At 45.9% G+C, this 13,516-nt stretch overlaps 1 protein-coding gene and 1 long non-coding RNA gene across 2 annotated transcripts in view; one reads left to right on the top strand and one right to left on the bottom strand.

The window, feature by feature from the left end:
• LOC124475834 overlaps positions 1-5,746 on the bottom strand; it is a 58,559-nt gene extending 52,813 nt beyond the window's left edge. The window contains exons 1-2 of the mRNA XM_047032675.1: positions 3,604-5,746; positions 3,313-3,372 (exon numbers count right to left, since the gene is read on the bottom strand). Coding sequence (XP_046888631.1) covers positions 3,313-3,372; positions 3,604-4,410 — 867 coding nt within the window. The 5' untranslated portion in view covers positions 4,411-5,746. The remainder of the gene's footprint in view (positions 1-3,312; positions 3,373-3,603) is intronic.
• A 5,176-nt stretch (positions 5,747-10,922) lies between these two features.
• LOC124475557 lies at positions 10,923-13,205 on the top strand. The gene is made up of 3 exons (XR_006956944.1): positions 10,923-11,029; positions 11,983-12,235; positions 12,629-13,205. It is a non-coding gene; the product is annotated as an uncharacterized LOC124475557 (long non-coding RNA).
• The last annotated feature ends 311 nt before the right edge of the window (positions 13,206-13,516 follow it).

The following is a 13,516-nucleotide window of genomic DNA, read 5'->3' as shown; positions in this document are numbered from 1 at the left end:
TTGGAGTGGCTTGGGGTTTATGTGGCGGCCGTCATCGCCTACATAACTCATCCTCCCCCCCCCCCCCCCCACACACACACACCGCTTCCCCCCCACTCCAGCCAGAGGGTTGCCGTGGCCACGTCCCCTCACTCCCCCCAGCCGAGAGTCCTGGTCAATCTTGTAGGCCTGGGGGGTGGGGGGGAAGCTGTTGCGTGCCAATGCAGGTGGCCCCCTTCTGGATCCGTGGGGGCTGGAAGAGCCTCTCTCAGACTGAGACCTCGTGAACAGGAAGTGCTGAACCCACCCAGGCCACGCCAGGAGTTGAAGAGGGAGATAGACAGAGGGAGGGCGGGGGGGGGGGGGGGAGAGGGGGGGGGCAGGGGGGGCGTCAGCAATCAATGTAATAGCAGCAAGCCGAGTTCTTACTCAACGCTTCATCTGGAGATTCGAGGCGGGCGCTTGGAGGAGGTGGGGGGGGGGGAGTTGTCTTGTTATTGAAGATGTCTGTTTGAGTCCAATAGCCTGCCATTTAACTTGATCACACTTCAATACGCTTAAGCGGCTCCCGGAGGAGGAGGGGCGGGGGGTGGAGGAGGAGGAAAAGGGGGGGGTGGAGGCGGTGGAGGAGGAAGAGGAAGAAGAGGATGCGGTGGAGGGGGGAGGAGGAGGAGGAGTAGGAGGGGGAGGAGGAGGGGTGGAGGATGAGAGGAGGAGGAGGAAGGGTGGAGGATGAGGAGGAGGAGGAGGGGGAAGAGGAGGGGTGGAGGATGAGGAGGAGGTGGAGGTGGAAGTGGAGGGTTCTCCGGAGAGTGGGAAACGGAGGAGTCGATGGCTTGAGAAGGATTGAAGGTCGTCGGGTGTTGAGGGATTTCATACCTGACTGCATTACACGCGGGCTTCCGTGACCTCTCCTTGTTGGCCGTAATCATAGTAAGGTTAATGAGAGGTAATCATGTTCCTACTGGTCCAGAGGGATTTGAAAGTTGTGGGCGGGGTAAAGGGGGGGGGGGGGGTCGGAGGAAGAGATATAGATCCAATTACGTCCATGACAGAGTGGGGAGGGTGGAATGGCACACTTGTTACGTAAAAGGTGCGTTTCATTTGAGTTCAGGTGCATGCCAAAGCCAAACCACTGGCATGTGGTTCATCTTGTTCTCGGGGATTGTGCTCACAACAAGGAAGTATATTTGATTTGTTCCGCTTTAGCCTTCACTTCATAGTGACTTTTAGTTTCACTATACTTCAAACAGGAAGCTAGACGTGAAAGAAATATATTTCATGCAACACTGAGTCTACAGTCTTCACCAAGGTAAGGCTAATTCAATTCATATCATCAGACATACCCATTGTTTGGATCAGAAGACAGTCCAAATCTTTAAGCAAACGACTGTAACTGCATTCCTCCACCCTACATAAGTTGGCTGCAGATTCCTGCACTGGAGAGGCCATCACAGCCCTACCTGTTGTCTATTGAGAAGTCCCTGCTATTTCACTGCACTGTTCCATTGAGAGATAATGGAGTCCCATGGCGTAATAGCCCACTTTAATGCTGCCACTAGCCCACAGGGATGAACAAGGTCACATCTGCATGTCTGACAGCCGTTTAACTGTCGGGCCTGCCATCGTCTCTGTTCTGGAAACAGACAGGAGAGAGAGAGAGAGAGAGAGAGAGAGAGAGAGAGAGAGAGAGAGAGAGAGAGAGAGAGAGAGAGAGAGAGAGAGACAGGGACAGAGAGAGAGAGAGAGAGAGAGAGAGAGAGAGAGAGAGAGAGAGAGAGAGAGAGAGAGAGAGAGAGAGAGAGAGAGAGAGGGATTGGGGTAGAGAGAGAAGGATGCATGTGTTCAGTGTGTGTCACACTGCTGAACACATGGGTTGGTTGGGAAATGTTTGTGTTTGTGTGTGTGTAAAGGAGAGAGAGTGTGTGTGTGTATGTGTGTGCGTGTGTTTGTGTGTGTAAATGGAGGCGTGCAGTGAAGGTAAAGGGAGAGTGATGGAGGAAGGGAAGAGGTTGTAGAGAGGGCCGATGTGAGGAATGATGTTATTGGACTTGAGGGAACAAGAAAGAAATTGGTGGAGAAAAACAGAGGTGATGAATAGAAATGATGAGTGAGGAAAGCCGTCGAAAAGGGAGAGCGAGAGGAGAAGCGACTGGAACATTCAAGGGCAAACGAGGAGTTCACCAATAAGAGCATTTAATAGCCATGATTCTTCCCTCCATTTAATTTCGTGATGATTTTCTGTTTAAAGCATTGAGGAATGACAGAGTACATTTCCACTCAGAAACCCAATAACCTGGGAAAATAACCATTTTCAATTAAGCCAGCTTTTGAAGTACCTCCAGAGTTTGTACCTCCCAGAGAAATCCATTCAGGCTCTAGCATGACAATGAATTGACACTTGAGACGTTTGTTCGGCTATAACAAATGACATGTAATTGCTTTGCATTGCAGGTGTACAGGCATCAAATTATAGGTGTCAGAGGACACCACGATAGTTTTTCATCTCGGCCTGAAAAACTGTAAATCGATTTGTTTCATGGCACACTTTCTTCATGAAGGATTCCGGAGGATACCTCCAGGGTTAATGAACAGTTTAAAGGACTTTGCTCCAAGGAATATCCATCTTCCACAACACTCTAGCCAACAATGTGCACTAAGATAATGCTCATTCACACTGACAGGAAGCACCATACTCCTAGAAGAGTTAGCCCGTGTGAATCTCTAGAATTGTGGGTCAATTCCAATGCGCTGCATCGATTGGTTTCCTGACACACGGCATGTTGTCCATTCATCAGATCAAACTCTAAAGTGTAGTCTCAAATGCTAAGCGCCACACCACTGGTGTCGTACACAAAGCTGCTACTTGCAAAAGAACAAGAACAAAATTGTCTCTTACAGACTTCCCAGTGAAAGCAAAGCAAGGGAAAGTGTGTTCAGTAATAAGAGTCATGAAAGCATGGACACACTGGGCACCAACGGGGCTTCTCTTCCTCCTCTTCCAACGAAATGACAGGTGAAGCCTGCATTCTTAGCGCCATCCATCACTGCCAGCGAGGCTACACTCAAGGTCACCTTCCCCATGGGCAAGGTTGGCAGTGAGGGGCCACCACCCTGACAGCAGGGGCACTTACCCACGCCAACAGGGGTCACGCGGCCTATCAAAGGCAAGCATCCATCACTGACACCTGGATGGCATGCGCTCATTTTCTGGCAGCCAGTAGCTTTACAGTAACAGTGAGGTTAGCTTTGGACGTTGTAACTCCCTGAATGAAGTTTTTACTGTGATTTACAAAAGGTCATTTGAACTGTCGATTTTTTCCTCAACAGAACCACAACGTTTATGATGGAGGCCATGCTCATGAAAGATAACTCACCCATACAGGAGAAGACCTCATCCATACAGGAGAATAACTCATGCATACAGGAGAAGACCTCATCCATACAGGAGAAGACATCATCCATACAGGAGAAGACATCATCCATATAGGAGAAGACATCATCCATACAGGAGAAGACATCATCCATACAGGAGAAGACCTCATCCATACAGGAGAAGACATCAGCCATATAGGAGAAGACATCATCCATACAGGAGAAGACATCATCCATACAGGAGAAGACCTCATCCATACAGGAGAATAACTCATGCATACAGGAGAAGACCTCATCCATACAGGAGAAGACCTCATCCATACAGGAGAAGACATCATCCATACAGGAGAAGACCTCATCCATACAGGAGAAGACATCATCCATACAGGAGAAGACATCATCCATATAGGAGAAGACATCATCCATACAGGAGAAGACATCATCCATACAGGAGAAGACCTCATCCATACAGGAGAATAACTCATGCATACAGGAGAAGACCTCATCCATACAGGAGAAGACATCATCCATACAGGAGAAGACCTCATCCATACAGGAGAAGACATCATTCATACAGGAGAAGACATCATCCATATAGGAGAAGACATCATCCATACAGGAGAAGACATCATCCATATAGGAGAAGACATCATCCATACAGGAGAAGACATCATCCATATAGGAGAAGACATCATCCATACAGGAGAAGACCTCATCCACACAGGAGAAGACCTCATCCATACAGGAGAAGACATCATCCATACAGGAGAAGACCTCATCCATACAGGAGAAGACATCATCCATACAGGAGAAGACATCATCCATATAGGAGAAGACATCATCCATACAGGAGAAGACATCATCCATATAGGAGAAGACATCATCCATACAGGAGAAGACATCATCCATATAGGAGAAGACATCATCCATACAGGAGAAGACCTCATCCACACAGGAGAAGACATCATCCATACAGGAGGAGACATCATCCATACAGGAGGAGAACTCGCCCCCGCAGGAAGAGACTTCATCCATGAAGGAGGACAACGTCTGCATGCAGTGTGCCGACTCCTGTCCTGAGGGCTGCTCCTGTGCCTGTCACAAAGAAGACGATTGCATAGACCGCTGTTGTGACACTTGCTGCACTGCTTTTTGTAACACTTGTTGCACTGCTGTGGATTGGTTGTGCTGTAACATTTGTTGCACTGCTGTGGATTGGTCGTGTTGTAACACCTGTTACACTGCTGTGTATCGGTCGTGCTGTAACACATGTTGCACTGCTGTGGACACTGAGTTTGGCAACTGACTGTCTCTTCTGTGCTGTGAAACATTATCCCTCCTGTTAAGTTCTGGTTAAACGTGACGGATTTACAAGTTTTCTCCCTGAAAAAATGTAGTCAATTTATTCTGATTGCCATAAGGTTCATGACTTTGTCCACACAGGGTATACATACAGCCAAAACATTTTTTTTCAGAATTTCAAAGAACTATTGGTGTTTAATTTAACTTTTGTACACTTGTGGTGTTCCCGGTCAAAAATGACCGGTCATTCGAATGAATGGGTAAGACTAAAACATTGTTTTACATTTTGTTCAGGCACACACCCATGAAACAGATGGATACACTTACCCTCCCAGACCCAACGTGCACGTGTGTTTGAGTACACATATGCACAAACACATACATACACACACAGACTATGATCCAGACAAAGGGAAAACCGGTGTTGAACAGTGAACAACTAGTGATGAGGAAGAGGGCCCTGCTGAGGTGGTTGTGACATTGGGAGTTTGTGGTTTGTTCTTCATCACCACTTGAGTGGAAAAGTCGACGGTCGACTGAAAATGTCATCAGGATGACCCCAGGTCCAACCAGATATGCCATCTCCTGGGTTAATGACATAAAATCCTGCTTCAAAGTGTTCCTTTGTCCAGTGAAACCATAGTCATAAACATGACTAACTTGGAGGGTAGATGTGTTTACAAAGACAACTGGAAGGAGATGGATCGGACCAACATCCAAGCGCACATATTCAAAATAATCCATAAACGATGCTTCTTTCACTCAAAAACGAGTTGCATACGCTTGTGTCAATGAGGACGTTTAAAACTTGTAATGTCTGCAAGAACTTAAGTTGCTAAAAAGATGTAACACAACATGAGTTGATAATATATGTATTATTATGGAATTATAGTCAGCTATAATGGGGCCGTCACTTTTGACCCGGAACACAAAAGTATTGAACAAGAAACGAACAAAAAAGGGTTGATGTTTTAAATTGATTGATGTCATAGCTGACATTGTTGAATTAAATTTATGTTTATTGGCCATGAAAGTTTGCACAGACACGGAATTTACTTTGGCAGGAGAGCCTACCTAGGCAGCCATTAGAGGCGCCCACTAGAAAGATTACAGCAAAGCATAACATGAGGAGAGAGGAGGAGAGAAAAAGGCAACCCCCATACAATGCTCCTAGAGGAGTACAGTGTGGGAACAGGCAAAAACCTCAGCACATAAGCCCACAAACATTTACAACACAACATTACAAACACTTGCAACGGCAATGGGGGGGTAGACAAGCAGCATCTGGATCTGCAGCCACAAGGCGCTGGACATAGACCCGCCAGCCACCCAGGGGAAACAAGCAGTCAAAGGCGTTGGATGGGGGTGGGGGGGTGATGGTATCTGTAGTAGGTGAAAGTTAATGTGTGAGTAGGTCTGAGTTGCCCTCGACCTAGACCATTGTCAGTCTGGATCATTTGTGAGAGATAGTTATATGATATATACTTGACATCAAACTGCATGATCATATGTATCCCTGTTTCATAGAGATGTTTGCACTCTTTTATCTGCTTATTATAGAAACATTAATATCGTAAATTATAGTTGAATATGGCATGTCAAAATCTCTCTCTCAAAAACAAGAAATAAAAAACGACACTTCCTTTGACTGCAGCACCTTGTTACAACCTTTTCTTGACCAGTGCCACATCGGATTCTATTTTTCCTCCCATGAACCAACAAAGATTTTCCAGCAAGTGTATTTGTTGTATTTGTCTTGCAACTTTTGTCTGAAACTCCAAACATCATGGTTGTGAGGTGAGTATTTGCCAGTGTTGCCGCGCACAGTGTGTCCTGTGTTCAAGAAACTATTTGGAAGCGTCCCGCTGTACTGCATGTGCATGTGGGCTGGAAAGGAGAAGAACCTTCTGGACACGCTGAGATTTGACACACCATCGTAACGATCAATCAAAGAATCCGACATTGAATCTGAGACGTTGATCATGAGTTTACAGCCTTCTTCATTCGCAAGTGTGCATCGAAAACCCACTTGCTGTGTTGCTGTGAGAATGCATTTCAATCAAGACAATCGCGTATTCGATTTGAGCATTTATTGTTACATGACATGGACATGTAGGTTTGACTTTGGCGGAGTGGATGATCCAAGGGAAGCACTCCCTTTCTCCTCCGATGCAACACATACAAACATGACATATGAGGCAGGGAACAACAGAGATATAATCCCCCTGATGGATAGAACATCCAGACAGCATGGGGGAGAAGGGGATGGTGGAGGGCGGCAGCAGCACTGATCATACAACAACCGTTGTGAGTGTGTGCGTGTGTGTGCGTATCCGCTCGGCCTTTTAATGCCGTCTTATGCCGTCAGACGTGGCCCAATGGGCTTGTACTGGCTAACACAGGTGTGGTAATGAACGGATTGCCCTGACTGAACTAGCTGCGCTTATAAAGTGAAAGAAGAAAACAAACTTTAATCCGACCACACCAGACAAAGAAATTCCAAAGAATGACAACGTTTTTTCCCATTGTGTTTAATTAGCTGATTTCCTGCGACAGTTGTGTCACAAACAGTGCAATACGCACAAACCAAGACTACTGGCGTGGTCACGATCTGTCATTGAACGAAAGTACCTTTCGTCCACCCTGAATGAGGCTTCGTCCTTCACATTTCAAACACATAAAGAAGGCAGAGAGCGTGTCAACGGCCGCAAACTCCAACAAGCTACATTCTTTTTGTCCCTTTCATGTGCTGCGGAGTTCTGGTAAACATCACCAGGAGGTGGGGGGAATGGGCCATCTCTCTTCAGTCTTTCAGACTGGGTTCCATTGTGCTGGGGCCTGTACCAGCTCCAAGACGTTAGTGTGGCGGGGGAGGGGTCGTACACAAGCCCCCCTCCCCCACCAACACTTCATGATGGGGCGGCAGAGAGAGGACTCAGGGGTCCACGCTGGAGCAGTGAGGGGGACACGGATCGCCCTCTGTGCCCTTCATAAAGTGTTGGCACCCCTGCCAAGTCAGATCTGTAGCTCCACTCCACGACTGGTACAGCCCCCTCCCTCTATGACCCTTAAACAGTGGACTGTAGATACACCCCCTGTCAAACACCTTCATCTCTAGGGGTTGATAAGGTTTTTTTTTCGTATTCTGCTCACGATTACCTGACCCGAATACCCACCTGATTAGGCCAGATGACCAAACATTATAGGTGGTACATTAGGATCTCTGGAATGCTATGGAACATTAGTTCTCATAAGTACTTTAGTTGTCTGGAAAGATGATGTCATACAGTCAAACTTGACTCTTAACTTTACTGCAGTATCTACGTAATGAAAGTCATGCTGTCTGTCTCATGAAATCATTGTTCAGTTTGTGCTTTGCTTTTGTACAAAACAACACACTATTGAGCAAAGGCTTAACGCAGGCAACTCAATTCTAAAGTGACACATTTGTACAGTCATTCCACATAAAGGGATGACCCTTAATAATGGCTCAGGGGGTAGAGAGGGTCATCTGCTAATTGCAAGGTTGGTGGTTTGATTCCCGATGCCTGCTGGCCGTATGTCAACGTGTCCTTGAGCAAGACACTGAACACCATGTTGCTCTTGATGGGCAGGCCAGCACATGGCAGTTTGGCAACCATAAGTGAGTGTGAGTCTGTGTGTGTGTGAATGGGTAAATGACAGGCAAACATGTAAGCCCTTTGAGTGCCCCAATGGTAGACAAGAGCTGTATAAATGCAGTCCATTTACCATTAACTCATTAAGAGTTTGGCGGGTTCTGAGATTACAGTACACTGTCGTGTGATGATCCGATTCAGCCAACGTGTACATTTAGCTTGCTAACACAGCTAACCGCACACCACATTAGATGATACAAAAGAAAAGTATTCAGTGATGTTCACAGACTCATCAGTCAGACAAGTAAAGCTTGTTGGCCCATTTCTTTGCTGCTTGTACAAAAACCCAGCAGTGCCTGGCTTCCCATTGTGGGAAACACCACCAGGAGGTAATATGGTTTTGTGGCCAGGATGAAAAATGTACTTCTCTCTTTTCAATTTCAGACTGTTGTCCCCTGTGTTGAGGCACGTGCCTGGGCACCATGCTGTTTTTGACCTCAAACCTGCTTTGTGATGAGTAGACACTGGTAGACAAATGATGTCTTGGCTGAAAAAGTGTCTGGCACAAAGAAGCATTTGAGTTCATATCGACACTTCGTTGAGAGAGGACCTTCAGATAGAGTAGCATTCCGTCACATTTTAATGGATACAAATTGGTTTCATTCTCGCAATACCTTTTCAATTGAGGATTAAACGGCTTATCACCTTGTAGGCTTATCACAAATGAAATACCTTTATCTCCCAATAATGATAAGGGAGTTATTAGTCTGTTAAATTGAAAAATGTGAATTGTTTTATAATTTATTTTATTACTTGAATATTTGGCTTGACATTGACTTTTAATCCATTTAGCAAAACCTTTAATCCAAAGCTTCTTGCAAATAAAGTTAGAAAGAACAGCACAAGATCAGGGATCAGAAGTCCACAGTTCTGCAGAATTGTTGTCAAGGAAATGTCTATATTTACAAGCCACATGGCATGATTCTTCTTCTTCTTTGCATTGAATGAAAGAGACAGGTTTAGAATGACTACCCCACTACTTTGTACCTCTATTTTCTTTTGCATTAACTTTGAGCTCAGAAAGTAATGTGCGCTTGTGAACAACACAGTGTATGTAATGGTCCGCCGTTGTTTTGTTTAGATAACTTTAACAAAGTTTGCATTGGCTTTAGTTCAGGTTCACGTTGTATTTGCTCATTTCACCATAAGCAGTACAGTACAGACAGTATAATGAAATGTCATGCCTCACAGGCCCATGGTGGTACATAGTAAAACCGAAAAGTCAATACCATTTGAAAGAGAACTGAATCATAAGAGGTGGGAGGAAGGCTCCTGGTGTCTACATAGAGGACGCGCGTGGCAAATCTTGGATCAATCACTGGGTGTTCAGAGTCCTCACGTGGAGGAAGAAGCCTTTAATCAGTCCAGCAGTGTGGGCCCATGATGCTCTGCAACCGTCTGCCCGACGGCAGGAGCTGGAGGAGGCCATGGGAGGGGCGGAAGGTTTTCGTCCACGACGCTGGAGGCTTCGCTGTGGCACCGTGAAACTGTCCAGGATAGAAGGGAAAGGTGCAACGCTTAGCTTTCCAGTTGTGCGCGCTGTCCGCTGAAGGGCTACTTGCCTCTGGGTGTCATCACGATTCCCATATCAGACACGGATGCGGCCGGTCAGCGTGGTCCCAGTGGTTCCTCTGAAAAACCCGGTGCCCTAGTGGAACCTGTGGAACCTGGAGAACCGAGTGAGGATGGGTGCGAGGTGACTCGCTCTCTTCGACTGGCGCAGGAAGTTCAGGCACTCTTGAATACTGATGTAGTGTTGGTGGTCCAGGGGAGTTCATCCATAATGTTGCCCCCCCCCCCCGCCCCCTCCTCCATTCACAGTTACATGACCAGCTTCTCAAAACACTCCCCGATGAATGGGGGTCAGGCGACGGGGCGACGGTCTTGAAGACTGTCCGTCACGTCCTCAGTGCCCTTTTCTGATGCAAGCGGTCACCGCTTCTGTGTGTTCGTGAATGTCGGTGTGATTGCTGTAAACGACTGCCACCTCTGGCCACAATGTGGCTTCTGAATGGGCTTGGCCCGTTTAGGAACTGGTCTGGTCTGCCAGAATTAGCATGACTGAGGTGTGGTGTTAACATCCAAGGTGGGGTACAGGAGGTGGCTTTGTAAGCTTTGTTTCCCGTTTATCCCTTTATCGGCGTTTCTCTGAAACTGAAATTAAATACGACGCCCTATTTTTACTTGAACTTTGTATAATTGGGCAACTGCACCCGACTACATTTTCCAGACTTGAAAGTAAAATGAAATGTACATTTGAAAACATTTATAGTGAGACATTTTGTACATTCAGTCTGTGTGTGGAGTAGACTAAGTCATTACACAGCTATTTTCATCTCAGACATTTCCAATCATAGAATAATGGTTGCGTGATTGTGAAAATGAAGCAATTATGTTGTGTACACTAAGCATTGGAACATGTTAAATGACCTGTATCCTCCATAGAAACACAAGGTAGCACGGCCCGAGGCCTCATCTTACATTAAACGGCTTCACGATCCAGTCCAAGGATGCCGTCAAACCAGATTAACCGGGTCACACACCTTCCCAGCTGCAACTCCTACTAAGTTGCAACTCCTACTTGGCGTTGAATCTCGGACTGACTTCATTTCTCTCCAGTCTCCCATGTCAGAGGTGCTCTACGAAGACCGAATAAGGACGCCAAGAGTAAGGACACACAACCAAACCGACTTGAGGTAAGAATGTTATTCCTATTATCCATTCATAATGCTTCCCTCTGTCTTTTCCGCATCTCATTCACTATGATTTAAGACTCTAATGGCATTTCATTACTCATGATTGAAAACCAATGGGCTTCTGAAAGGGGAATGAGATGGAAAGGTGCACTCAAAATGCCAGCGTTACTCGCCAGATGCCAGCGATCTAATTTGCTGTCATTGATAATAAATGCAGGCCCTCTAAATGGCCCAGATAAGATGTTATTTCAGCATCAGGGTTATCACTTAATGTCTGATAATGCCATTTGGGAGCAGTCACATCCGACAGTTAAAACAAAGGCCCTAACGTTGGCTATACAAAGTATTCATCACAACCAGAATTATTGTTAATGTGTCAAATGAATGTGATTTGATGAGATAAGGTGCTGACAGAAGTACTTAGTCGGAGATGTTCAAAGTTTGAGCAATGTGCTAGAACCAGTGGTCTGATCAATTATAAAGAATCTCACCCAAGAATTCAAAAATATACGATTCATTACTTTCAGTAAGTCTTTTTTTTTTAAGTCATCCCTTGGGTAAAAAGAACATTGTCATAAAACCAAACATTACTCGCCCTCTCCTTTCCAACAAATGGACCTGTCAGTCTGAGTGGCACAATATCAGGAAAGTTAGTTACTAGATATGTATAAATTAAAACCCAATTCAAAGACATTGGTGATGAAACAAACTCAGTGAGCCAAACCAGCGGTACCATTGTCACACAGGACAGACACATCGGATCTGTTTCCGTCATGTGCTCAACATGAAGGTCACGTTGACATCCCACAGCCTTGGGTCTGTTCACCCAACAGTTTCCAGGGTTACGAATGTGTCCCCAGAGCTGTCATCTCGACCACCTCCATTTCATCTTGTCCCGTGAAAATCTCGGAAGTCAAACCCACCTGACTCAGGTTCCTCTCCATCACAAGCAGGGTTCCTTTCCCGAAGGCCTGAGGCAGTGCATCATGGGAAAGGGTACCAGCGATGACTGGGACGAGAAACATCCGGACACGCGGCAGACGCAGCCGGAGAAAACAGCCAGTAAGAAGTCGGATGGCGAACAGACCGGCTGCATGAGGTGTTGCATGGGAACCAGGAAGTGTTTGATGAGTAACGAGTGTGGCAGGGCCCTGAACATCTCCAGCGTCATCGCCATGTGTGGCATGTGTATTGGCATGTGGACATGTGAGTATGACATAAACAAGACAAGGCGTCACCGTGAAAGACGACATGAATATGTTTGCCTAGCTGTTATTCCGTGTCGGTTTCCATGGTGTGTGTGTCATCATAACAGGAAAACAATGGTGATCTTGAGCGGATAGAAGGACTGTCATGAGATGGAATGTTTTAAGACGCACGGTGAAAAAGGGTTTTGACTGTGTGTGTCACCTGCTTGAAATGATTGGCCACTTCAATGAATAGTTATTACACTAGAAATGCTTTTTTGAAATATGTTCTCCAATCTGGGGGGCCATGCTGCCGTGGGAAGCATCTTAAAGATTAGGGTTCCATTTTTTTTTTTCACGCTAGCTTGCTGAAAGTAAAATGTTTTTTTATTTTTCTTTTCGTTTCATGCAGAATCCCACCCTGGATAAAAGGACCAAATTTTCACAAAGGACAAGCATATTCTCCCACTCCACCAGGCAGAACAATTAAACGCTCTAATGCATTTTGACATGCTTGTTCTCATTTCAAGGTTATCTGCGGATTGATGTAAATAATAAGCCCTTAATCAGAAGTTAGATCACACCAAAGCTAGGTTTAGGAAACACATTTATCATTGGGTACATTTTCAGGTCACAACGCTCCATTGCTAGCTTCCGATGGTGGTTGATACCTGGGTTTGTATCTTTGGCAGGTCAGGATGGTGCTCCATGAAATCTACATACACAAACCTACATACAACAAAATAATGATGCAATAGGATACAAAAAACATTTGGATCGGGCATGACAATCAATGCACAACCATAATGACATTTACTTTAAACAGGTCTTTTGTTTGTTTATGTATTTGAAAGTATTTTTTGCTTCCCTCTGGAAAATGAGTGTCAAACATCCGTGTTGGTATCCACACCCCCTTTCCCCCACTGTGACGCATTGTGTTGCCTCCTGGTTTGAAATGCACTATGTAAATAAAGTTGGATTTGCTTTGATTCCATGGTAGCATACGCATAAAACGATGACGAACGATCATCGAGACCTCATTCGTATTCCATCTCAAATGCATGTTGCTACCGAATGTCGAAAAGTTCAAAGTGTTTTTGGAAGAGAACAGATCGCTGCTGCGGCGGCTGCTGCTGCTCCCTGAGGCCTCTCCTTGTGTCCAAAATGAGTTTGACACGAGAGTGCACTCAGGAGGATGACCTCTCCCACCAGCGTTTGGACCACCTGTCGACTGGCTGCACCGAGCGTGGGCAGGGGGTCAGAGGACAAGGCGTCGTGGGAGGAGTGCTGCCGAGGCGGC

The sequence above is a fragment of the Hypomesus transpacificus genome, chromosome 13 (assembly GCF_021917145.1).
Source record: "Hypomesus transpacificus isolate Combined female chromosome 13, fHypTra1, whole genome shotgun sequence".
In the NCBI taxonomy this organism is placed as follows: domain Eukaryota; kingdom Metazoa; phylum Chordata; class Actinopteri; order Osmeriformes; family Osmeridae; genus Hypomesus; species Hypomesus transpacificus.
This window is presented reverse-complemented; position numbering and strand designations above follow the sequence as displayed.